Source organism: Gopherus flavomarginatus, chromosome 6 (assembly GCF_025201925.1).
Source record: "Gopherus flavomarginatus isolate rGopFla2 chromosome 6, rGopFla2.mat.asm, whole genome shotgun sequence".
Lineage (NCBI taxonomy): Eukaryota > Metazoa > Chordata > Testudines > Testudinidae > Gopherus > Gopherus flavomarginatus.
The window spans coordinates 85708147-85733576 of NC_066622.1; the positions used below are offsets into that span (position 1 = coordinate 85708147).

At 41.6% G+C, this 25430-nt stretch overlaps 1 protein-coding gene across 2 annotated transcripts in view; it reads right to left on the reverse strand.

The window, feature by feature from the left end:
• Window positions 1-2614: 2614 nt before the first annotated feature.
• The window catches only part of GPRIN2 (G protein regulated inducer of neurite outgrowth 2), a 35714-nt gene continuing 12898 nt past the window's right edge, over window positions 2615-25430 (reverse strand). For both annotated transcript variants that reach the window (XM_050958600.1, XM_050958602.1), the window contains one exon: window positions 2615-4997. In XM_050958600.1, coding sequence (XP_050814557.1) covers window positions 3178-4983 — 1806 coding nt within the window. In that variant the 5' untranslated portion in view covers window positions 4984-4997 and the 3' untranslated portion in view covers window positions 2615-3177. The remainder of the gene's footprint in view (window positions 4998-25430) is intronic.

A 25430-nucleotide genomic window follows, 5' to 3' on the forward strand; every position in this document is an offset into this window, starting at 1 on the left:
TGAAGCACCAGCCATTAGGAGGCAGAACACCAGGTTCTGTTGAATTCATTGCCAGTTTGCATTCTTTCACATGAAGGCAAGTGGAGCCTCTGGGGATGAAAATTTTCATCTTGGAGTCCTGGAAGTTACACATGCAGATCCTAGTGCACCAAGATCAAAGTATATAGTTTATAATCCAAGGGCTAGATTTAAAAAAAATCAACCAGGATATTTTTTATTTTTATGATTTTAGCAAGTGCTGGTGTTATTTGTTGTCTCTCAAAAAAAACTGGAGCCTGGTTAGTGCTCATGAAAGTCTTGGAGATCAAAGAACTCCAATCAAGAACAGGTACATTACAGATGGTTATTTTGCAACTTTCTTCTTTACTGCCCAGCCCAATGCATCTCCAATACTGATCTTCAGGGGCCACTTTCAATAGGCGAGAGAGGGGCTAATTCAGTTCTTGGCCTCTTCTCCAAGACTGGAAACAGCAGATTTAATGATATTCATACTTGTTTATTAGTAACTGGACTAAGATAATTCATTTCACACACGCAACCTAACAAACACCCACAGCAGGTAATACCTATTTTCAGTCAACACCAATTTGGGCTAGATCTGAACCAGTGACCTAGAAGGGAACAGCTTTGTAACTTACACTTTAAGCAAGCTGTGAGCCATCCAGAATCCATGTGTTCAGATACTAGCTGATCCTTCCAGTGCTAAGTTACCAGTCTCTAAAATTTATTAATTAACCACTATTACTTTGTGACTAGGAGCTATCTTGATAGTTCCAACATGCCCTTCTCCCCAGCATCTAGACAGGTCAGCACCAATTGTTATCCAGAATAGCATCTTGTGGTTTTTGGAACATAAATTTGGTGCCAACTCTCTTTCAAAAGCTGTTAGTTAAATTTTAAATACAGACAAGCCTGAATCTACAGCATTCCAAGTCATTAGACACTCCAAGTCATTAGAACTCAGAAGTCAAAAACTACAGTTCTGTCTCTGATAAATCTAACCCCAGTTCCATGAACATTCACAACAATAATTTTGTACAGTGGTCAATAACTGAAAAGATTCAATTAATGTGTTACCTGACAGGCATTTAGATTCAAAATATCAAAAGTAACTGTCCGAAAGCCACATCCAAAGTGAACCCAAAATTTTGTGCTATGATGCCTTTAAAAAAAGAGGCAGTTGTCATATTTCATCCACAGAGTTAATATTCAGATGAATATTTTAGTTCTCCTAAATCCCCATTAAAAAATCTCTTCTATTTTAATCCTTTCCAAAAGCAAAGGAAATCTGCAGAGGCACACAGTATATTTGTTAACAAGACACAGTGACTCAATTAGAAGCCTAAAGACTCGAAATGCCCAAAATAAGGGAGCATCTGTTTTTTTTGATTAACATGACATTGACCTGATTGCCTTGCTGTCCTTCCACTTCATTTGCTGTTTATTTTTCTCCTACAGTGATAATCGGATATTGGTACTATAGTAGCAAATCTGTGCCAATACTGTACTATAGGTTTATTCACTGCAGCAGTTTATATAACCTAGTAGTTGTAGTACTAGCTTCTACATTGTATAGCAGACTACCATTGTTTAAGAGACATTGAGTCTAATTGGTCTCCTCTTCTGCTTATAATTCCCTTCTAATCAATACCAATACTATTTTAGGACTTATTACAATTATTTTGAAAAAAAATTACAGTGATCAGAACTATCCCATTATTTTCAAATGATTTCCCAGAATTCTTGTGTACACACACACAAATTTTGGGAAGAGGGGATCCTACAGTTCACATGGCAAATCAATCAGCTGGAAATTTTAACCTTATAGTTTAAGTTGCATTACATTAAAAGCAAATGAATAGCAATCTGACTTTAGGAACATGTTTCACTCCAGCCAAAGGAGGATACGAGGTTGGTGGAGGGCAAGTTGCTCAGGATGGACCCTGCACTAGTGTATTGTACACATCCAAATGGGCATCCCTGTGACTATATATTTATCACTTATGCAATTTAAAAAAAATCACAATTCAATGTAGATGCACATCCAGAAACCACTAAAAATTAAATTTAATGTCAGGAAACCAAACTGACCACTTATAATCTGTAATATAGACACAGTATGACAGACTAGCCTGAGATACTTTTTTGTGTCATGTGTTTGTAAGAAAGAGTTACTCAGGATAAAATTCACATTACATGATTCATTCATGATTCATTAGGTATCTTTGGTAATATTGTATATTTATGTCTTAGTTACATTGCAAGCACTAAGTCCTTTGGATACTTACGTAATTCATTATAACTACACCTCTACACCGTCCTCGGGAGCCAAAAAAAGTCTTACCACATTATAGATGAAACTGCATTATAGTAAACTTGCTTTGGTCTGCGTGCAGCCCCGTCCCCCTGGAGCACTGCTTTATTGTGTTATATCCGAATTTATGTGATATCGGGTCGCATTATATCGGGGTAGAGGTGTATATAGACTAATTTAAGTGATGTAGCAGTAGCGTCTTCTATCTATACATTGTCTGTGACATATGTGATGTATAAAATGAAGTCAGACTAGCAGAACTGAAGTTACTCTGCACATTTATATTACAGATCACTCTTATTCATTAACTATATAGCAATTACAGTGTAATTAATATTATGCCCTTTATATATTACTAAAGTGGTATTTATGGCTCTGTAAAGTCTAAAATGCAATTAAGTCATATTTTTTTAGCATACTATTTTCCCAAACAGTTTCAATGTAATAGGATTTTCACTAAAGAATGTAAGTTGTATTTTTAAAAAGTTTTCCTAACTGTAAATTATTAAAGTACAAAGTACAATAACATGACCTTAAAATATCTGTCTTTTAGAAAAAAAGTCTATCATTGTTTGTAATATTATTCCCATCTAATACACAAGGACTGAGGAGTACTATAGTAAACAAAAAAGTCAAGGAGCTACAAATATACAAAACTTCTGCTTTTTCGGGTAATAGATCTCCTTGGAGTTTCTTGTTGAGTTCTCAGGTAATAGATCTCCTTGGAGTTTCTTATTTTATGTCAACTCATAGCTTCCCACCCTATTCTAAAGTGACTAGATTGTCCACACTAGCTACATTAAGTCTTAAGATTCAATGTTTATTTACAAGACAGTTTAAATGTTGCAGTCATGTAGCTATGTTCACTCCACAACAGTATTGGAACGGGCACAGCAGCTTGGGTGTCTCAGAGAGTGCATCATTGTTCTAAATGGCTTTTTCTTTGCCTCTTTAGCTGGAGGCGACTCCTCAATACTTTTCCTAGAGAGCTCTATAGGCTCTGTCTGGAATTGTTCTATTTGAATTTCAAGATGTTTTTGAATGGCTAATCCAAGAACTTCTGGGTCCACGGCTGCCCCATATACTTCCCATGTCATCCCTTCATCATCCCATCTCACTTCACGTACTGGAGACTTTGGGGCCTCTTGGTCATATTCTAAATTAACCTCTGGGAACACATGAGGGTGACCTTCAGCTACAACAGATGGGCTTGTGGCCACAGACTTGCATTCCATTGTTGAAATGGTTTGTACCTCTGCATCTTTGCACTCCAGAGGAGATTTCAGTTCTTTGGTTAAGTCATTCATAGAGGTCATTGTCCATGTGTCTTTAGTCTTCATCATCATGTCTGCACATTGCTGGTCATGCAACACAATGTAAGAAGCCTTCATTTCCTGTTGAGCTCTGCTCTGTTGAACGCAGTGCTGAGCGTGAGACAAATGGTCCCCAGGAGCACTACAGCATTTCAGGATTTGCTTTGCATCCAGACCTGATTCACTAACAGATGACACCAGTTTAGGAAAGGTCATCATATCTGAAGCAGACAAGGACTGACAGTATCCAGGAGTTACCAGTTCTCTTCCTGATTCACTAACTGAGCATACCAACCTTGGAACGAGTTGAAGAGATGGTATTGGCAAAGAATGGCAATAGGCAGAAACAGTGCCATCTATCTTCATAGCAGAGTCCTGCCTTGCACTGCAGAGTAGGGCAGTGCTGTTGTGAATTGTCATCACTGTGGGAGAGTATATACTGCTTGACACATTATTGTAAGTCATGCCACCTTGACTAAGCCCAACTGATTGACTGCACATTGTCCTGTTTGAGAAACCACTTCCTGGCGCATGTGATCCTAGAACAGCAGTGTGAAATGTTCCAGGATCTGTATAAATGGTAGTGTTATGTGTTATACCACCACTGTCAAAGTTGTTTGTGGGCAATTTTTGGTCTCTATGTGACATGAGAATCTGGGTCACCTGGTTTTGATAGTTAGGAGTATTTTCATATGTTCCAGAGCCATATCTCGGTCTTTGGAAAGATGTGTTATGCATTGATGTATCAGAACTACTGCTAGAAGAACTTATAATAGAGTGCGTGGCACTGGTTTTCATGTGGGCAACAGAACTCTGCTGCTTGCAACTGCATGTTAGGTCAGAATGGCTTCTTTGGACTGCCGCTTCCAGTCCTTCCATTCTATTCATACTTTGCTGGTGTGTATCACAAACTGAAGAAATGTTCTCAACAGTGCTACTCTTGACATGCATCTTAGTGTTCTTTCCTTCCAGGGATACTGGAGTCTGGTCAACAGTCAGGAAGCGGTTTGTAGTCGTAGCTCTGTTCTGCACATTATCACCTGGTGACTGATCACTCGTCGTTCTGACAGCCGATGAACTTTCCACCATTCCAGACTGTGTGGAAGACCATTCAGAACTAGGAGTACTTCCCACATCATTCTCGCTCACCTGTGTTTGGCAGACAGTACTACTGAGACTCTTCTTGAGATATTGCTTGTTGCTCTGTCTTTCATCAGAACTCACTTGCCCAATGCATGCCAGACTTGAGGAGCTCTTAGACAGAGGGTGGCTGTTTAGATTCAGGGGATGGTGGCAAACAGAATTTAGTGTTTCCTGATGGGAATGGGTTTGGACCTGGTGGCTGTTGGCTGCCATGGCAAAAAAGAGACCTGCAGGAAGGAAAGAGACTTTAAAAAACAATTCAAGAAGGAATATGTAAGTAGCGATATTCAAGATCAGGAAATACTCATCATCCCTATGGATCCACTGCTTAGGCTTCCCTTGCTTTTTATAGTCAAGAGCATGTGCCTCCAGAGATCAAAATACAACATCTTTCTTTATCCTCAAGTGGATCAGCTTGTTTTTACCATTAAGATTGTTATACAAAGGATTTTTTCCCCAAATTGGGTTTGTACTTCATGATATAGAATGAGTTTTTACACATTATAAGTAAGTATCAACCATGTCAAGTCTCTCCTGAGTTTACTGAAAAACTTTTTCCGGTGTCCAAAGACAGGCACTGTGACCACCCACAACTTAACTGAAGGGAAGGCAGGTTTTTAAACAAAGATGAACACTCAGGAGAAAAGTTATTAGGAACCTAAGTTAAACACGTAGTGTCACAAACAAAAAACAAAAATGTTTTCAACAGTCTGACTAAAAATTCTTTCCTCTCACAGCTGTTCAGCTTTTAGTTCCTTGTGATCTCATAATTTTCACAAATCATCCAGTCATCAAGTCTTAAAGCATAAATTGTATTTAAGTTTCTAAACTGGAAAAAAAAAATCAACTCTCTCCCCCAACTCCCCCAAAACAAGCAGAACATCCTTTCAAGCCTTATTTATAGATTGTTTTAAAAAAGTGAAAGAGGAGACTATTCTGCTGCTAGCAGTACACACAAACACACACTGTATATGGTCTAAATTTATCCCTTTCCTGGCAGTTACCTTAACACACTCACACCCACCCACCCAACCACAATTCAGATTACTGCTGGGTTTCCCCCGCTATCTGTCCTACCAGAGAGAGACAGTCATGGCCATTTAAACTTCAAGGCTGCAGTTATAGGATCCACCAGGTGAGTTGGCAGAAGAGCTCTAACAAGGCCAATTCAATCAGGTTGGATGAGGCCCATTCCCAACAGTTGACAAGAAGTTCACCCCTTTTTGTCAACTGTTGGGGATGGGCCACATCCACCCTGATTGAACTGGCCTCATTAACACTGACCCCCCCCCACCCCCATCACTCGGTAAGGCAACTCTGCCATCTTTTCATGTGCTGTATATTTATACCTGATACTGTATTTTTCACTCCATGCATCTGATGAAGTGAGTTTTAGCCCACAAAAGCTTATGCCCAAATGAATTTGTTAGTCTCTAAAGTGCCACAAGGATGCATCGACGAAGTGGCTATTTACCCACGAAAGCTCATGCTCCAAAACGTCTGTTAGTCTATAAGGTGCCACAGGACTCTTTGGTGCTTTTACAGATTCAGACTAACACGGCTACCTCTCTGATAAAAGACGCCTTGTTGTTTTTGCTGATACAGACTCACACGGCTACCCCTCTGAAACCAGAAGATTTCTGCAGCTCAGACCAGGGTTTCCTTTTGCAAATTGCCTGAAGAACCAAGAAGTTCATATTAGTTGTTGAAGCTAATATCCAACAGCAAGGTGAAAAATACTCATTTTCAAATGAAATATTACAACTCTTCTGTCTTTGACAAGAGAACTAGCTAACTTCTGTTAAGAACATACTTGCTTCTACTGCCTGGTATAGAATTATTTGCCTCTATGACCCCTACAAATGTTTATATTTATGTTAATATTTCCTCATTTAGGAGAAACTGTAATAGTAACAGTCTTGTTTTTAACCAGATTTAACAGGCCCCTAAGTAGCTTCTTCCAGTGGCTTTCTTTTTAATATCATTTATTCTATTCTCCTGCTGTTGCAACATCTTGCATTGACTATTTGGCCTATTCACCTTCCTTTCTCTCACCAGATACTTTGATGTATAAGTGAGGTGAAATTATTTGAACAGCTTTCTGCAACAGCAGAATGAATTCAAAAGAATAGACTCCATTTTTCATTTTAAAAAATCTTCTACCCAACCAACACATAGTTAAAATCAAGCTGCAGCATTTAATTTATTAGCATGCATTTAAGTGGCCAGCTCAAAGTAATTTTTCATATAGAAGTACAGATGAAAGTGTTCCTAAATTTCATGCCTCAGGGCTTCGGGGGATTGTCAGTAGAGGTCCAGAAGGAAATATTTTCCCCCACCAAATGTATTTCAGGTTTGTTTCCCCATCCATCCTCTGAAGCATCAAAAAGGGCCATGGCTGGAGATGTGACACTGAAAAGGGCAGGCTGGAACTTGGAGATGGTACTGAGAATTCTCTCACTCGGATGTTGGCTGGTGGATCTTTCCTACGTGCTGAGTTAGCTCAGACTTGTACTGGTCACCAGTTTTGGGGTCGGGGAGGAACTCTGCCTCAGATCAGATTGGCAGAAACCTGGAGGGGGTTTCGTCTTTCTCTGTAGCATGGGGCATTGGTTGCTTGCTAGGATAATCAGGGTGCAGCTCACCAAATCAATTGCTTGCCATTGCAGCAGCCTCTTGGGCATTTGTGCACCATGGCTTCTCCTATTGTCTACTGTAGCATACAGTATTTTAGTCTTTTGAGGGCTGTAATACTGAGTCTAATCCAGGTTTTTGGGCTCCATACTGGGTAACTGGGTGGGGATTAACGGCCTGTGATGTCCAGGAGGTCAGACTAGATGATCTGTCAGTCCCTTCTGGCCTTAACTTTTGTGACTATGTAAGTCCCAATGTTTTTAAGAACTTTTAAGCAAATGAACACTGCATATTCTGGCTTTGAAGCAAGAAATCAATCACAAATACATGATTCATGCCATTATAATGCATTTCAAAGAAGAACTTTAGTTTTTGGGACAAGAAGGCTAGATGTAGCTGATAAATTCATCGCACAAGAACAAAAATACCCTGCAAATAGATCAAAATACTCTGCTCATCTCTCAGGAAATGGCCCAATCCCTGAAGAGAAGGTGAGGGCACCTAATACAGCCACCTTTCTTCTGGCTGGCAGAGGAGGAGGAGAGTAACAGGAATAAGTTCATGTGCTTACATGGTTCCCAATCATTTGCATATTGGGGGTTTACAAGATCTTTTAAATGTCAATTTTAAGATGTTTGGGGAAGGGACTGCCCCAGGGTATGCACACAGCAGCTAGCACAACTGCAGAGTTAGGCTGTTCTAACTGTTCTTCTCAGTGTCCTGTAATACAAATAAATAATTGCCTATCATTTATTTTCATATTTTGTTTGCTTGTATCCCCCAATTCTATACAGACTAATGTCCCACTAATTAGCAGGATTAATTCCTTTCATATATATAATATTAATAAATGTAAACTGTCCCCTCAGATGATGCAGCTGGAAACACATGGGGCTGGGACACTACTGGAGCCTCAAAGGGTCCCCCACTCTCTCTGCTGCTGTCCAAGGATGGAACAATAATGGAGGAAGTCTACTGATCAGTTATGGAATCCATGCTCCACTGCCCCTGCTGTCTGGGACTGTGAGACCTGCCTGTTGCATAGCCCCTACTCAGGCACCCTTCTCTCCCACACCCAACGGTTAGTCTCCCAACTTCAGAGAAAAGCTCATACACCAGATTACTGAGGGCATTAACCAGTGCTGCTGAATCAGGGGTGGCAAGGGCTGCAGGAGCCATGAACCTCTGGAGTCCTGGCTCCACAGAGATGTAAAGTGCTCAGGTAACTGCCTCTACCTAACCCCAGTGCTATACCCTTCATACTCTGATCATCTGTGACAGCAACATGATGTTCCCAATGACAAATCTGCTACAAAAGCAACATATGATAGGTACTGGAGTGCACAGTCAGAAGGCAATGACGGACAACAACCACTTGCTGTCCGTATGAATAACTCATTCTGTACAACTCTACTGCTACCCCATAACTGAAAGTGTTTAGAAAATCCCATTCAGAGAGCACTTGAGAAGTGAAGCAAGTGATAGGAATGAGACCTCATTTTTTTTTAAACACATTTCACTGGTCCAACTCTCTCACAGTTCACACATGGGCCCAGTCCCATGTACAGATACACCAGCTAGCATATCTTTCCAAATGTACTCTAAATGAAGTGAATAAGAGTAAATGCCAGAGTACAACTGTATGCGTAGGCATAACTGATTGCAAGGTGAGGGCTTTAGATTTAAACTGTTAGGGCAGGGATTTTGTCTTCCTACACATCTGTAAAGACCCTAAGACACCAATGGTGCTAACCCAGGGGTGGGCAACTACGACCCACAGGCTATATCAGGGCTTTGTATCCGGCCCGTGATGCCAACAGCACCACGTCCCTGCAGCCCCCAGATGGGAGGGCAGAGGGCTCCATGCATTGCCCTTGCCTCCAGGCACCACCCCTCACAGCTCCTATTGGCCAGGAACGGGGAACTACAGCCAATGGGAGCTTCAGGGGGGGTATCTGGAGGCGTGGCAAGGGCAGTGCATGCAGAGCCCTCTGCCCCCCTTTTCCCAGGGGCCTCAGTGCTTCCTGGAGTGTCGCGGGGCTGGGGACAGGGCAGGCATGCAGGGAGCCTGCCCTGGCCCCAGTGTGCTCGGCTGCCATCCCAGAGCTGCTTGAGGTAAGCGGCACCAGACCGGAGCCCGAACCCCTCCTGTACCCACCCCCAACTCCCTGGCCTAAGCCTCCTGCCTGCACCTTGTACCCTTCCTGCACCCCAACCTCCTGCCCCGAGCCCCCTGCCGCACCCCACACCCTTCCTGCACCCCAACCCCTACCTTGAGCCTCCTCGTGCACTCTGCACCCCTCCTGAACCACAACTCCCTGCCCTGATCCCCGTGCCACACCCCACACCCTTCCTGCACCCCAACTCCCTGCCCTGAACCCCCTCATGCACCCTGCACCCCAACAACCTGCCCTGAGCTCCCTGCTACATCCTGTACCCCTGTGCACCCCAACCTCCTGCCCTGAGCCCCCTGCCTCACTCCGCATCCCTCCTGCACCCCATCGCCCTGCCCTGGGCCCCTTCCCACAGTCTGCACCCCTCCTACACCCTTGCCCTGAGCCTCCTCCTGCACTCCACACACCTGCACCGCAACCCCCTTCCCTGAGCCCCCTCATACACCCTGCACTCCTCCTCTGCCACAATCCCTTGCCCTGAGCCCCTTCCTGCACACCACAGCCCCCTCCCACACCCCACACTCCCTCCCACACCCCAACCTCCTGCCCTGCATACAATTTCCCCACCCAGATGTGGCCCTCAGCCCAAAAAATTTGCCCACCCCTGTGCTAACCAATATTTCACAATTGCCATTTCTTCAGCCACAGGATCTATAAGTCTCAGATGAGAGGAAGTCTCCAATACAGCAAAAAGAAGGTAGAGATAGAGGGCTGATCCTACTCCCATTGAAGTCTACAGGTATTTTTCCAGGGACACAACTCATGAAACTTGTAAGATTTGGGAGGTAAAGATCTGTTAACACATCAAAGTATGACCAAAACTTTTTACATTACAGTAAACAGTGCAACAGAGCCCGAGGGGGGATTTGAATGTCAAATTCAGGTGCAGAATCACTAATATGGCAAAAACACTTTTACATGAACTTATGATCTATTGCCATAACAACATCAGCTGAAAACTTCAATGATTAAGTTTTCAATAGAATTCCAAAAAGGAACAACTACTTTATAAAATCGTGTTTGTCTCCCTTGATGCTATCCACACGTACAGATAATTTTAAACACAGCTACACTGAGTAACTGAACATCAGTGGATTAGGAAGCCAATCTCACATCTGTGGTTATTTCATTCTATGAAGAGCAAGTAAATTGTTGCTTTACTGAGTTAGCAGTCTAAATTTGGTTATTATTCAGATACATGTATATTCGATTCTGATACAGGATAAATATTGCTCTTGGTACCCAGGACCTCAAAATAATGGAAACAGTCACTTTATTATTCCTTGAATAAAAAAATTAAAAATTATACAAAAATGGAAACTCCCTAACAATAACTTTAAGAGAGATTTAAGGATGGTAAAAGATATACCTTCCAACAAGATGAACAAACCTCTATTAGAGCAATATACTTTACAAACATGCTCCCCCGACCCCCACCAATATCAGGAAATTCAAAGGAAAGTTTCCACAAACATCCTCATCTTTCCCCCCAATTCCACATCCTCTTTCTACCTGTAGATCCTATTCTCCTCGGTCCTTTGTAATAATCCATGACAAATCACCCACCCACCAAATATTGTCCATAGCCCGAGGTCTCTTTCAGTCCATAGACATACATATCTTAATTCTGGCTCAGAGAGTGTGAGTTGATAATTCATACTTAGCTCTTACAAGGCCCGTTCACCCATAGACCTCAAAGCACCTTACAAAAGAGAAGAAACATCATTATTTCCATTTGTAAAATGAGGAACTGAGGATCCGTGATGCAAAGAGACTTTCCCGTGGTCACATGGCAAGTGAACAGTACACTGTTGTGTGACTTACACTATGCTCACTCCTGCTTCTTAACCTTCCCTCTACTACCCTCCATCTTTCCTTCTAACAATCAGACCTGCCAATACTATGGGTTTCTGACCCTCCTGTAGGCAGAGGGGGGAAACCCAGTCATTCCACAGAGAAATCGCACATTAACTGGTTGCATTCTCAGTAAGCAAGATAATGGGGAAGGACAGCCAGTCAATGCTGCCGCATATGCTGAGGAGCTGCCTCCTCCTCCTTCCCTGTCACTAACCCATACACAAAAGGCTGGGAGCACCACTGAAGCACCCAGCCCTTTCATCTCAGAGCCTCCTGAAGTGTAGAAATGGGGCAGGGAGGTACGTGCAGAACTAATTAAATGGCACTCCTGGGGATGGGTCTGCCATGCCATCAGGCAGTACTTTACACAAACTTAAAAAGAAAAGGCTTTGCATCACAAGGGATTGGCAGGTATGTAATTCAGATCACGCACACTCACCCTCCCTCCAAAACTCTGCATTCTAGTGACTAGCCTACAAAATGCTGCAGACTTGAAGTCCAAAGTCCAGAAAAACCCATCATCATCTCCCTATACACTGTGTCCTTATGGCATAGAGGCATCACGTCTGTTAGTCTATAAGGTGCCACAGGACTCTTTGCTACTTTTACAGATCCAGACTAACACGGCTACCCCTCGGATACTCTATATACCATTCATCCTTCCAATATACACCAGAGAGATTCTCTTCCACATACTGGGTTACATGCAGTGTACCTACAAATTCTCCTTTTGAAGAGGGGAAAGGAGTGGGCACACATCCCAGCAATTATACCAAAATGTATATCTTCACAAAAGCCATACTGGTGTCATGAGAATGGTATGTATAAAATGTGGATCACTGCTGAAGTAATTTACGTAGTCAATGGGGCACATTTACATTTTGTGACGAAGCGGATCAGAAACTCAACTCGGACACACATATAAAGCATTGGTAGGGATAAAGGCAGAGTTAAAGCTGGGGAACTTGAAGATCTGAAGTCCCTTTCTTTCAGTGTGTCGGGTGAAGGAATTGCTTTGTTTTATTTTAAATTCAACAAAACACCTGTGAGGTTCATTCTATTTAAAGATAGTTAGATTATTTACATTGACTTTATGTGAAAGATTTTAGTTAGATTATTTACATTGACTTTATGTGAAGACGTCTGCACTTGGATACATGAACAAGAAAGGATGCCATTTGAGGTAGATATGTTACGGGTATATACAAAATCTGTTAGACAAGCACAGAAAGGATTAGGATAGAAATGGAATTAACATCTACTATTTTTGGCTTAGCTTCAGATGGCTGCATGAGGGAATCTAGGATGCTTTCACTAATTCCACTGAACTACTTTACTTGAAAGCAACAAATTTGTGTGTTTTGTTATGACTTATGATTAAAGTTGTGACCTATTTAATGCATAAGTAAATTTAGTATAAGGATATTACATTCTGTGAATTTTACTAATTGAGATTGACTGACAAATTACTATGCCTAAATGAATTCCTCAATTTTTTAAAAATATTTCACACATATGTTTTCAATTACAATTTTGAAAACAGAACGTAAATAGATACAATGCAAAACAATCTATAAAACCATGTTGCCATCTGGATCAAGTTTTCAAAGCAAGTGGTATTACATATGCACAATACCAGCAATAATCTTTCTACATAGACTTTTTAGTATTATTCATTTTGCAAGTGATAATTTTGATGAAGACAAAACTTTGTCTTTCTTCCATGGTTTGAATCAATTACCTGACACCTACTGCTCCAGGATAATCCTACTAGGCAAAGTACAAAATGCCTGCATCCCCATGCACCCCAAAGCCATGTGCATCTGTAATATAAATAAATTAAATACTTATGTTTCATTGCTATTGCTTAACTATAACCTTGTCAATCAATTTTCAGGTTAATTTTTTTAAAACATAATTTATCACTTGGGCTGATCAAATAACAGTAAAATATATTTGTCAATGACATATGTGTCAAATATATACACCAAGACTTATTTGAGCAGTTACAAAGCTGGATGAATACCAGTGAGATCCATTAAAAAATGCCACCCACCTGCATCAACAGGTGGGGGGAAATTGACGGGGGGACAGTCCCAGTAGCGACACAGAGAAGCACTTGCCAAGGAACAATAGCCTCCCATGGGAGTCTCTGGCACTCATTGGCCAGCTGGGAGAGAGGGGTGTTGACTGGCCAGCATTCCCCAGCTCCCAAGATTTAGCCCAGCCAGGGCCAGCATAACCCACTGTGCGACCTTGGCCGTTGCCTAGGGAGCTAACATTTGGGGGGCGGCAACTGTGGCAGCCGGATCTTTGGCCGCCCCAGTCGTCATTGGTATTTCGGGGGTGGGACCTTCCGCCACCTCTGTCGGGGGCGTCATTTTGGGGGCTGGACCTTCCACTGCCTAGGGTGCCAAAAAAGCTGGCGGCGCTCCTGAGCCCAGCACAGGGGCCATGTGGAACCTCTTTCAGTTCCATTCCAGCAGCCCACCTTACCCACCCAAACTAGCAATGGAAACGTGACCTGACATACTGCAGGTTTAGCCAATCGTTCGGGGGGTCAGGAAGGAATTTTTTCTCCCATGGGCCAAACTGGTGGAGGACCAGGGAGTTTTTTGTCTTCCTCACAGCACCTGCAAGCAACAGGGGGTTAAGTAGGAACACACGTTACCTAACTGAGGTACTGGGGTGGTGTTACTTACTCGTCACAACTTCCGGCCGGTTTTCAGTGTGGTTTAGAGAATAAAATGAACAGTTCTCAGAGGTAATAGACCTGGGATTCTGATGATGGGCCTTGGGCTCATATGATAGAGTGAGACCTTGTGGCCCTCATGGGCCGAGGTCCCCAATCCTGCTACACCCTCTGTCCCCCTCGTGGAGGGAAGGGTGCTAGGTAGGATTCAAAGAGAGTCCTGGTGGGTAGGCTGAGGAGAGCTTACCCAATATTGTGGGTTATACATTAAGGAGCCCTGTAACCCTAGCACCAGTTATGGGTTATATGATAAGGAGCCCTGTAACACCTACAATGAAACCCATTAAATACCTAGCATAGGCAAGTATGGGTAGTGAGTGGGTAGTACTCCCTTGTGCTAAAAGTTTAATAAAATTTGCAGGCTACCACTTAATCCCATGCGTGTATCCATCTTCATTTTGCCATTTTTTCCACGTCAATTTACTCAATACTATTAAACAAGCCCTACTTATTACTACCCCTCAATTGCTTTTGTTATAGCTCCCTCCTTTCCTGGCTTCACTACACATTATCTTTTTCATAACAGATGATACTGTATCTTTTCCTTGTCCCTCACTTATAGGGTCACTGTCCAGGGGCAACATGCAGGTGAGAAACCAACAAGTGCCCCCTAAGCTGGTGGGGAAGAGGAAGAGATTCTTCCCATGGTATTACTCATTACCATTTTCTTACCCAGTGCTTGCTTCAGCAGCTCTTCAGAGTTTTCACAAGTATTAATAGCATGAAATTGACGTGATTCTTGTCAGTTTTCCCACCTGCCACAGGGGGTTCTAGTAGTAGGAGTGAAAACTAGTAAGAGCAATTTTCAGTTTGCTATGGCTTTGGAAAGCGATGAGGAGCAGCAGGTACTGTTTGTCTGTAAATCTGGGAAGACAACACTGCATCAGTGGGTCACAACACTGCACTCCCTGCACATGCCCAACTTCAAACAAAGTTAATAAAGAGAAAATATATGACATACAATGTTTGTTGATCTAGTTGCTTTTATAGCTCCATCATCCTAGCATCCAAGTGCCTATTAGCATCCTCATAACTGCGGTAACGGACAACAAACCAGTTTCTCAACTCTTGTCTGTTTATAAATAGCAGAAAAGTTTTAGCGTCAGAGCTTAATAGCTCTTTGAGTAGTTAGCTCTCTTCTCCCTTGAAAAATTGCTGTGTCTCAATTCATATATTGCATGTTAAAGACATTAATAGACTCTTCTGTGATACTTGTCACTATGATATCTGGACACCTCACAACAGCCCTGTGAGATAGGGAAGTATTATTGTGCATATTGTAGAGGAACTAAAAAAGAAATTAAGCTGGAATTGTATAAATGCTTGCACTGGGGCTTCATTGTCATGCAGTCGATGACATCACTGATTCTACACACAGTGGTGATGCTAAACATGTGAGTTACTGTTTGCAAAATTTGGACCTAAAGGAAAATTTATTTTCCCTAGTGCTAAGTTCATGATTTAGAAAGCCCACCCAAAATCTGATTTACCTTATGTTTCATCCACTTATTGTCATGGCACTTTTAAGTTAAAATCTGAACTAATAATAGATTTGTGTGTGCCACTAATCACACGTTAGATGATAAAAGTGAAAGTTTTTTTTTTTAAATCTTAAACCACTGATGCTGTTTTTTTTTTTTATCTTACTCATTGTATAATTAAAAAGACTTATTTTCACTTTCTGGTTCTCATGAAGTAACACTGTGTAGCACTATTTGAATGGCTAAATGCTGCAGGAAAATATTTAGGTCCAGACAAAATAAAACCAATTTTACTGGAATATACTTTAAGCAATGGAAATTATTCCTTTAAAAAAAACACATTTTAGATTTTGGGCTTTAAGTCAACCCAACAGCATCCTTCTAACTAATTGAATATGTACATAACACAATGTCTAATGCTCTATACAGCTTATACACATAGGTTAGTTACAGTTGCTGATTTCAGGTCTGGATTTGATTTGATTTTAGTATGTAACCCTGAAAAATACTCTCCAGCCCAAAGAAAAATGATTATTTTCAGTTACTTGGCTTTGCAATCCCATCATTCCTGTACCAAGTCTGTGCAACAGCCACAACTGACATGAAACTTCACATTACACAAATTAAATAAATCATCTCTTATATCTGTGGAAAGGAATTTGAATGATTACCTGACCCACTGAATTTTGCAGAACTTTCCATGAAACAGAATTCTACTACCCTCTGTGCCAATGCACTGTCTGCCATTTCCTGCCACAAAAATGGGTGAGACACACAGTTCTCACCAGATGGCAGTAATCTTGAAAGAGCTCTCCACAAATTGTACCACTTTCGATCCATGTTCTCTGCATTTCACACTGAAACATTTGATTATGGAGATCCAAATATTTTGTACTAAGTTTCTAAACAGTATTAAGACTGAATATATATCTTGCTCTCTCTCTCTCTCTCTACACACACACACACTTCGTCTATGATAGTGATAACCTTGGGATAAATTGCATTCATCATGCACATTGGATTGCCTCACCTGCACTTTGTCCCCTAGTCCATCTCTGCCAGGAAATATTTCAAATCTTATCATGAAGTCTATGGCATTCTAAACGTGTAACTTTTTAAAAATAAAATCTGTCCCTAAAACTTTTCATTGTCCCCTACTCCATCAAAATATGGATTTACTCCTCCAAATTACATTGATACTAAACAAGTCAAATTCAGTTCTAGAGTAAGGGTTTAAAGTGCAATTTACTCTGAAGAATGACTATACATAAACCTCACCATCTTACTCAAAAAATTTGACTGCCAATACACACAGCTCATGTACTAAACTCTGACTGCTCTCTTTACTCCCATTGACATTGCAGAGCTGACGTAGCTAAGAGAACCGAACATTCTTTTCCATTTAAAACACTATTGTTTTCTAAGTTATAATCAGTTACACCTGTGAAACCCTACTGAAGTGAGTAGGGCTGTATTAGTGTTACTAAACATTTAATTTGATCGCAGCACCTTTATTATGGTGATAGTGCACGAGATGCAAAATGCCCAGTTTTGACTCTGAGCCCAGGTACAGATGCCAAGTGGGAGTTGCGGTTAACATGTTAACAGAACACATTTGAAATAGAAATACTCAAAGACACAACATACAACTCTCTATTGTCATCAGTATAAAGACACTTATTTATCTTTCAAATATTGACCCACTCTGAGAACAAGCTATCAGAGTTAGAACCAGGAACTTTCCACCAACAGAAAGCCAAGAATCTTTCTTTGCTAATAGAATGAGACTTGTTTGGGGGCTTGGGAAAAAACACACATAAGATACTGGACTTTTTAGAACACAACATACACAGAAAAGCTAATTTTAGATAATTTATAAGTTGTCTTTATTGCATTTTGTTTTGGGATGGGAGTTTTAAAAGAGCTCAGTGTTGGCCTAACGCTCCTGCCACCAAAGTGGAGATTTTTATCACAACTTCCAGAGACAATAGTTAGGTCAACACTGTGCCCTTTGGAAAGTCCCTTCCTTAGTTATTCCTAGATACCATACAGCTGGATATCTAATACTAAGAGAGCCTTTCTTTATGGATGGAGAGATGTGATAAATAGGACAGAAACAGAAAAAAAAAACTTTTTTTGTACATTGTGACTTATACAGAAAATATGGTGCAATATAAAGGTTTGATACTAGTATATATGGAAAGGGTATGATGCCTAGAGCTGTATGGATGTTTGCATTTCCTCCAGTAGGTGAAGGGAGTCTTGTGAAACAAGTGGAAGTGCCATAAAAGTTATATAACTGACTGTATTTTAGTCTTAGGGCAGAATCAATCTATTATTTTACAACTCTGTTATCCAGAAATCCGCAGCAGCTTTATTTAGCTAGTTATGTCACCCTTGTAGTCAGGGCTGGCTCTAGGCACCAGCAAAACAAGCAGTTGCTTGGGGCGGCACATTTCCAGGGACGGCATTTTAGCCATCCTTTCTTGTTTGTTTTTTTTAAGCCTCACTTCCCCCCCTCTCACAACCCTGCAGAAGCGGAGCCACGGAGCAGCTGGGGATCCAGCACGGGAACTGAGAAGCCACGGGACCCTAGGAGCTGTAGTTCCCTGCCTAGCTCCCTGCTTATAGAGCCAGTCCTGGAGCAGAGAAAGAACATTTCCCAGCAATTCCTTGGCACCTATCAACAGGAAAAGGAGGGGTAGGGAGTCAGATAGCTGAGCCATGTTGCAAGTCGAAAGGGGTGGCAAAGTGAATGGGGAACAAGTGTGCACAAGGAGTAGAAGGCTTTGCCCCAGATATCCCCTTCAGAAGACTTCCCCAGACTGCATTAAACTTTGCAGCCCACAAAGAAGGAATTGGGTGGACTAAATGGACAGTGCCCCTTTCTATCTGAAGCCTAGCAAGGGAGGTACGTGGACCCCACTAGAATTTACAATGAAAGGTAAGGGAAGGGAGGCTCTGCTAGGGGACTTTGGCAGCTTTAGATACAGTACCAGGCACGTAGGAGGATTTCCACTTCTGAGCCATGGAAGCAGAAATTGACTTTTCCTTTCCAGATTTACCTAACATTCAGAAAGGGAATCTAGCACCTGCCTTCCAGATTTGAACACCTCAAAATTCAGGAGTGCTCAAGCTCAATTTGGGCAGCTGTTACTTCATTTCTCCCAAATCAAATATACTGATCCACTGTAACTTGCTGTAGAAAAAGCAGGATAAGAAATGAAGAAGCAAGAAATGCTTCCCAGTGGTTTTTAGGACTGGAATTGCTATTTTCAATAGTCATTGCCCTTTAAAAAAACCCAACTTTTATTTGTTTAAAAGGAAGACAGTGATATTGCATTGGCAAATTCCCCATAGAAACAAAGAATGGAACAAAAGAATAATAAAGGCACCTCAACTTTTCCTCATTTATGTAGGACAGTCTTATAGTATGCATCCAGATATCCTCCAATCACACAAGCTGAAAATTGTTCCACTTTACTGCAGTTCTGTAACCACATGGGAACCAATCCTGTCTGTGTTCTATGCACATCCAAAATTCCTGCTGAATGATCTACCCTGGGAGCGAGTTGCCAGTGACCAGGGCTGGGACAGCAGGAAGAGTGCAGGTTGTGGGGGAGAACCCAGTGCTGGGACAGCAGGGGAGTGCGGGTGGGGGAGTACACTGGTGGGGGGGAAAGGAGAGAGCTCAGCACTGGGGCGGCAGGGGTTGCGGGTGGGTGGAGGAGTCCAGGGCTGGGGAGCAAGGGACTGTGGGGAGAGCCCAGGGCTTGGGTGGGGGGCAGCCAAAAATTTTTTTGCTTGGGGCGGCAAAAAACCTAGAGCTGGTCCTGCTAGTAGTCACTGATAGTTAGCTGTGCTCATTTTTAAACTCATTGTTTCTCTATAAATTTGAAAAGTGTGCTACTAACATTAAGTTCTCAAAACCAGATTAAATAGATACATCAGGGGTAGGCAACCTATGGCATGTGTGCCAAAGGCAGCACGTGAGCTGATTTTCAGTGGCACTCACACTATCCGGGTCCTGGCCACCAGTCCGGGGGGCTCTGCATTTTAATTTAATTTTAAATGAAACTTCTTAAACATTCAAAAAAACTTATTTACTTAACATATAACAATAGTTTAGTTATATATTGTAAAAACTTACAGAAAGAGACCTTCTAAAAACGTTAAAATGTATTACTGGCACGTAAAACCTTATATTAGAGTGAATAAATGAAGACTCGGCACAGCACTTCTGAAAGGCTGCCGACCCCTGAGATACATTATGAATTCTCTGCAAAATTTGGCAGGAGGCAAGGAGAGTGTGCATTACAGATTCAACATAATCTCGTAAAAATTCCTGCACGTTTCCAGTATCCCTAGTGATTACTTTCCATATTCTATATCAATAACTTTTTATGGATTATTTATTCTACATAAATTTAATGTTCAACAGAAAAACTGGCGATAATGCACATAATTAGAGAAAGAATGATGGCAGAGCCTACAACCCTATTATAACAAATCCAGACAGCATTGGTTATGGGCATATGCTGGTAATGCGCATTCCTCTCTTCCATCTATTCTTAAAATCAGTCAGGAAAGTGATATTTTATGAAGACCTTACAACAGTGGTTCCCAAACTTGTTCCGCCGCTTGTGCAGGGAAAACCCCTGGGGGGGGTGAGCCGGTTTGTTTACCTGCCATGTCTGCAGTTCGGCCTATTGCGGCTCCCAGTGGCTGCTGTTCGCTGCTCCAGGCCAAAGGGAGCTCCGGAAGCGGCAGCCAGTACATCCCTCGGGCCCCGCCACTTCCAGCAGCTCTTATTGGCCTGGGACAGCAAATGTGGCCACTGAGAGCCGCGATGGGCCAAACCTGCAGATGCGGCAGGAAAACAAACCGGCTCAGCCCACCAGGGGCTTTCCCTGCACAAGTGGCAGAACAAGTTTGGGAACCACTGCCTTACAGCAATGGATTCTTGTAAAATTTTGCTCCATGCCTTCAAAATCAGCCCCTGGTTACAGAATAAATCTGTTAAAATTAGAACCACCCTTGCCACAAATGGAGACTATATACCTGGGAAATGAAAAGAAAGTTCTATAATAGATCTAGGCTAAGATTTTCAAAATGATGAACAATTTTGGGTCCCCAACTGGAGACAACTTAAAGGGGCCTATTTTTAGAAGTTGGGTGCTCAGGAATTTCTAAAAATCAGGCACTGTTAAGGTGCCTCAACTTGGGCACCTAAAAATTACTAGTTAGTTTTTAAAATCTTGATTCAACTTTGTGTCAGCATTTATTAAAATATATTATGAAAGGCTTCATAAAGTCTGTCAGTAGATCATGCACAGCACTACAACTTCAGGGCACCAAACTCTTCTTTAACACCAGGACAGATGTATGTATGTTTTATACCACGGGGGCAGTGTGATTTTAATTTACTTATAAGATTTATTGCAGTAGAAGGCTACTATATCTAGATTCTTAACTCTGTTTAAGCCTATTACAGACACTCTGACTATAACCTGCAAATTCCCTGACATACTGCTCAGGAAGAATTGCCTGAGAGAAGCTACAATTGTTATTAATGATATCATATGGCAAACATTCAAGAACTTTCATTGCAATCCAAGTGGCAGCAGTTGTGATCAGACACAATTGCATGGGGGGGTTAGGGGGGAAAAATACCATACATCAATATTAGAAGTGCAGAGTGCATCTTCATTACAAAGTTCTGTTTCCATGATAGAAAACTACTATACTTAAATGTCTAAGGAGATTCCCTTTTTCAAATATCTGACATTCCCTTATTTTAGAGCTGGGCAGATTAAGCAATTAAAATAAGGAGATAACGAAAATAAATTTGTATGAATTGATTTATCGTATCCTGAAATCATATAATAAAAGTTTGCCCATTTTTCACCATACTAATATTTACAGTTGCCTTACACAAGATAAGAACGATCTATCTGAGGATTTACATTCTAATATTATGAGGCCTGGTAGCAATTTCCCCTCTCAAAAGAAACTGGTCATTAGCTGTAATGATTAGCATCCATTACTGCCAGGGGATCAAGACCCCCAAAAGGCATTGACAAAACAGGATTAGCTATAGTAAAAAGCTTAGAGGCTCAAGTGCCTGGGACAAGGGCCTCTCGGGCAGGGGAAATTAAAGAGAGACATTGGTGAGGAATTTAAGGAGTCTCTGGATCACAGATGATCTCATACAAGAATTTTCTTTGGCAAGGCTTTCCCAAGTTCTGTAAGCAACCAGGACACATAGGTACCTGAGATGGTTGCAGAACCGGGCTAGAGACCCCAATTTTTAAATGTTTAAGAACTTTTAAAAACAATCATAATTTATGCTTTCACATACCATATGGCACTTTGCACCGACTGTGCCTAGCCAAAGCTGTAAACTGGTAGTCCCTCTCTTTTAAATGCTTTGGCTCTTCTTAATAATGCCCCTGATTATCAGACACAGGTCATCAAGTGAAGTGGACAAACAATGTCACATGCATGTAATGAACACATACTGAGTATGCACTTCAATAAGTAGGATTATTTTCAGCTGTGCTAATTTGTAATACTAGTTCATCAACTATCACTTTGCCCTGTAGTTCTGCAGAATGGGCGCATGGCCAGTTCTGCAACTGATGGTCACTGTTTCGATTAATTAACCATATCATCCAGAATTAACATTAGCAAAGACACTAAAAAACTAAACCCACAAAACAAGAGTTTGGGAAGGACAGAAAACCCTTCATGTTTTGAGGCATAAGACAGCCTCTAATGACAGTTAGGAAGAAATGTTCCCCAGGCAGAGTTTATTCCATAGCTGCTTATCCCAGCATTGCTTGCACCTTCCTCCAATGCAGCTACTACTTGCCATTGTCTGAGGCAGGATAATAGGCCAGATGGGCCAACTAGTATGATCTGGTACAACGTTTACTATGTTCCTATCTATTTTGACTGTTTTTCCACTGTGATCATTATGGGAGTGCAAGAAAAAACAAGTGTGCCCCTCATTAGAGTTCTTTGCACAGAGCAAGAACGTTATAAAGGCACTCGATGAGTGCAGTACAAAAGCCTAGTAAGTAACATATAAGTAAGCTTATCAGCAGCATCTGTTACTTCTTATCAGCTATACAATGGTTAACTCCAAGCAAGCTTGGTAGGATTTCCAACACCAGCCTCCTGTTCCTCAGCCTGGCGAAGATGTGGAACGTCAGACAGACATCTTGCTTACCCACTGACAGGGAGTCAAAGGAAGAAACAGGAGTGCCTGAGTCATTCTATATCAAGTGTCTGGGAATACTCAAGGTTCCAGCAAGGCTCTCTCTCCTCTGACTAATTCCCCAAAACAATGACATATCAGGGAAACCCTGCTTATAGTTTTACCTTGCAATGACGTAACATGAAAATAGTTATTTTGTGGGGAAAATGGATGGGTTTCTATATTTACTGAGTTAATAAAAATATGCAATCAAATCAGGAAGACAGGTTCCCCATGTCCATCGTTTATGCGCCCAAAGCAAAACCACACAAATGGAGATGGTATTTGTGTGATAAATTAGTGTACAGACATTTGACCACCTTGCCTGACCTCTGCTCATGAATCCAGGGATGGCCTGTAGTACTCACCTGGGGATTTACTACACATGGATATGAACAATACATTCTGCCCTTTATGCCACCTCCACCCCCCACATGCATAGATACATTCCCACACACACCACACCCTGGAGCATTGCCAACCCTATGTGTTCAAAAATCATGAGTCAGGTCTCAAGAAATGATGTATTTTAAATCTGATTATTCTGAAATCCAATAAAAGTTGCATTCTTTTTATTTGCCTCCTGCCTTTAGAGTTCATGTTTTCAAGCTTTTCTCCGCAACCATGAAGGCTAACAACTTTTTAAAAATGAAAGCTAGATGTTCGTGTAATAAGCTGATTTCAGTAGATGAAGTGTTAAGAAAAACATGAAATATTGTGAGAGTGAGAGTGACCTAGTACTATACTCACAGTGAAAGCTCTGCTGTCTACAGAATTTACATATTAACATACAGTCCCTAGCCTATCTAAACAATAGACTAAAGTTACACAAAGCAGAGACTTAATCTAATTGCCACATTTATTTAAGTAAGAATATCTTGCTACTGATATCCAGTTAAATGTTAGCACACAATAGCCTTGTAGGTACAGCATTTTGCTGTTTCTTAAGGACTTCAACCCTTTAATGCACAAACATGACAGTGACCAATACCTGGCTTCTCAACCACCATGCAGACTGATTTTTTTTTTTTTAAATTACAGCTCCTTAACACTGGGTGCTACTTAAAATCCAACTGAGATTCAAAGTCAGCCATCAAAAATATAATCCTCTGATGAGCTCCACCTGGGTAACCCCATTGCAAGGTCAGGGCCATAGACCCCAATCCCCAAAAGAGAACCACACAGACCAACCCCTGCACCTACTGACTTCAACTGAACTCTGTGCAGACACAACGATCCACCCAGCTCAGTCTCTGCAGGCTTGGGGACTTGGAAACTCTGAGTCAGGGACCTATGTTTTGAGATTGTCTGCAGGGCTGCTCCACGCATACGGGAAACCAATAGAAATAAACAATAATAAAAGTCACGATGTGCTGCTGATAGTGTAATGAAGAAAGCAGGAAGCCAAACTAATATAATTTATTTACAAAAGGCTGCATACAACCACCTCATGTCTTGCATACCTAGCCCACTCCACTCCAAGAGGTTAGATGACTGAAACATTTAGATGAACTTGTAAATTAATATTATACTTGCTTTAAAATATTCCAATAATCTTGTAGGGTTGTTTATTTTTCTGTTTGTTTTGTTTTTTGTTTTGCTGCTAGCTTGGAAGTTTAACAGCAACAGTAAAAATGGAAAGAAAGAAATTTGATCTGGCCAAATGTCACGATCTATCAAAGTCCCAAGTTCAACATTAACTTCAGGACTAGCATTTCTTTGGCTAGTTGAGCTTGAACATGACAGTGATAAGGCAGCAAACTAAGGGACAAGTGTGTGCCTGGCGTTCTATACATTTAGAGCTCTCTGGCACACAGTCCAGTGACAGTAACCCTTGGAGAGGCTCACATGATATCATGCTGGGCAGAAGGACGGTAGTTGTTTTTATAAATTGCAATGGCTGGTGGCAGCAATGACAATGGAAATATAAAAGAAAGAGATAGGTGGTGACCCCAGAATTTCACCAGACAGCCAGGGAAGCCAATGCTCACATGCTTGAAAGATGCCCCACCAAACAGGTCAGTGGAGAAGCTCTGTTTACCCTTTTACGGATGAAAACAGTTCTGTCTCTTTCACAAACCCAGTGTCATCGGTATTATAGGTGGCAGATGGACTTAGATACTCCATTAGGTTCTCTCTCTCTCTCTGGCTCTTACATTTTCTCTCTCTACCTCCTATACCACAGTCTTCAATGGTCTACAAGAAAAGAGGAGGAGGAAATGGCAGGTTTCCAGCATTCATGAGCAAGCCTGTCAACAAGTAACTGTGCACAGTAAGAAAGATTCAGGAAGGCAACTCATTTAGACTTTGAGGTTCCAAAAGTTACTTAACGTTACTTGTAACCCTTCTGCTCAACAATGGCCGGGTTCAGTATCCAGGGGCTCCGTTTCCATAACGCAATGCAAAACCAGTTCGAGCCCCCACCTAGTGACCTGGGACAATTACATACCACCTCCCTGGGTGCCTCTAGGAGGCAATACTTCCCCACTTGCAAGCACGGA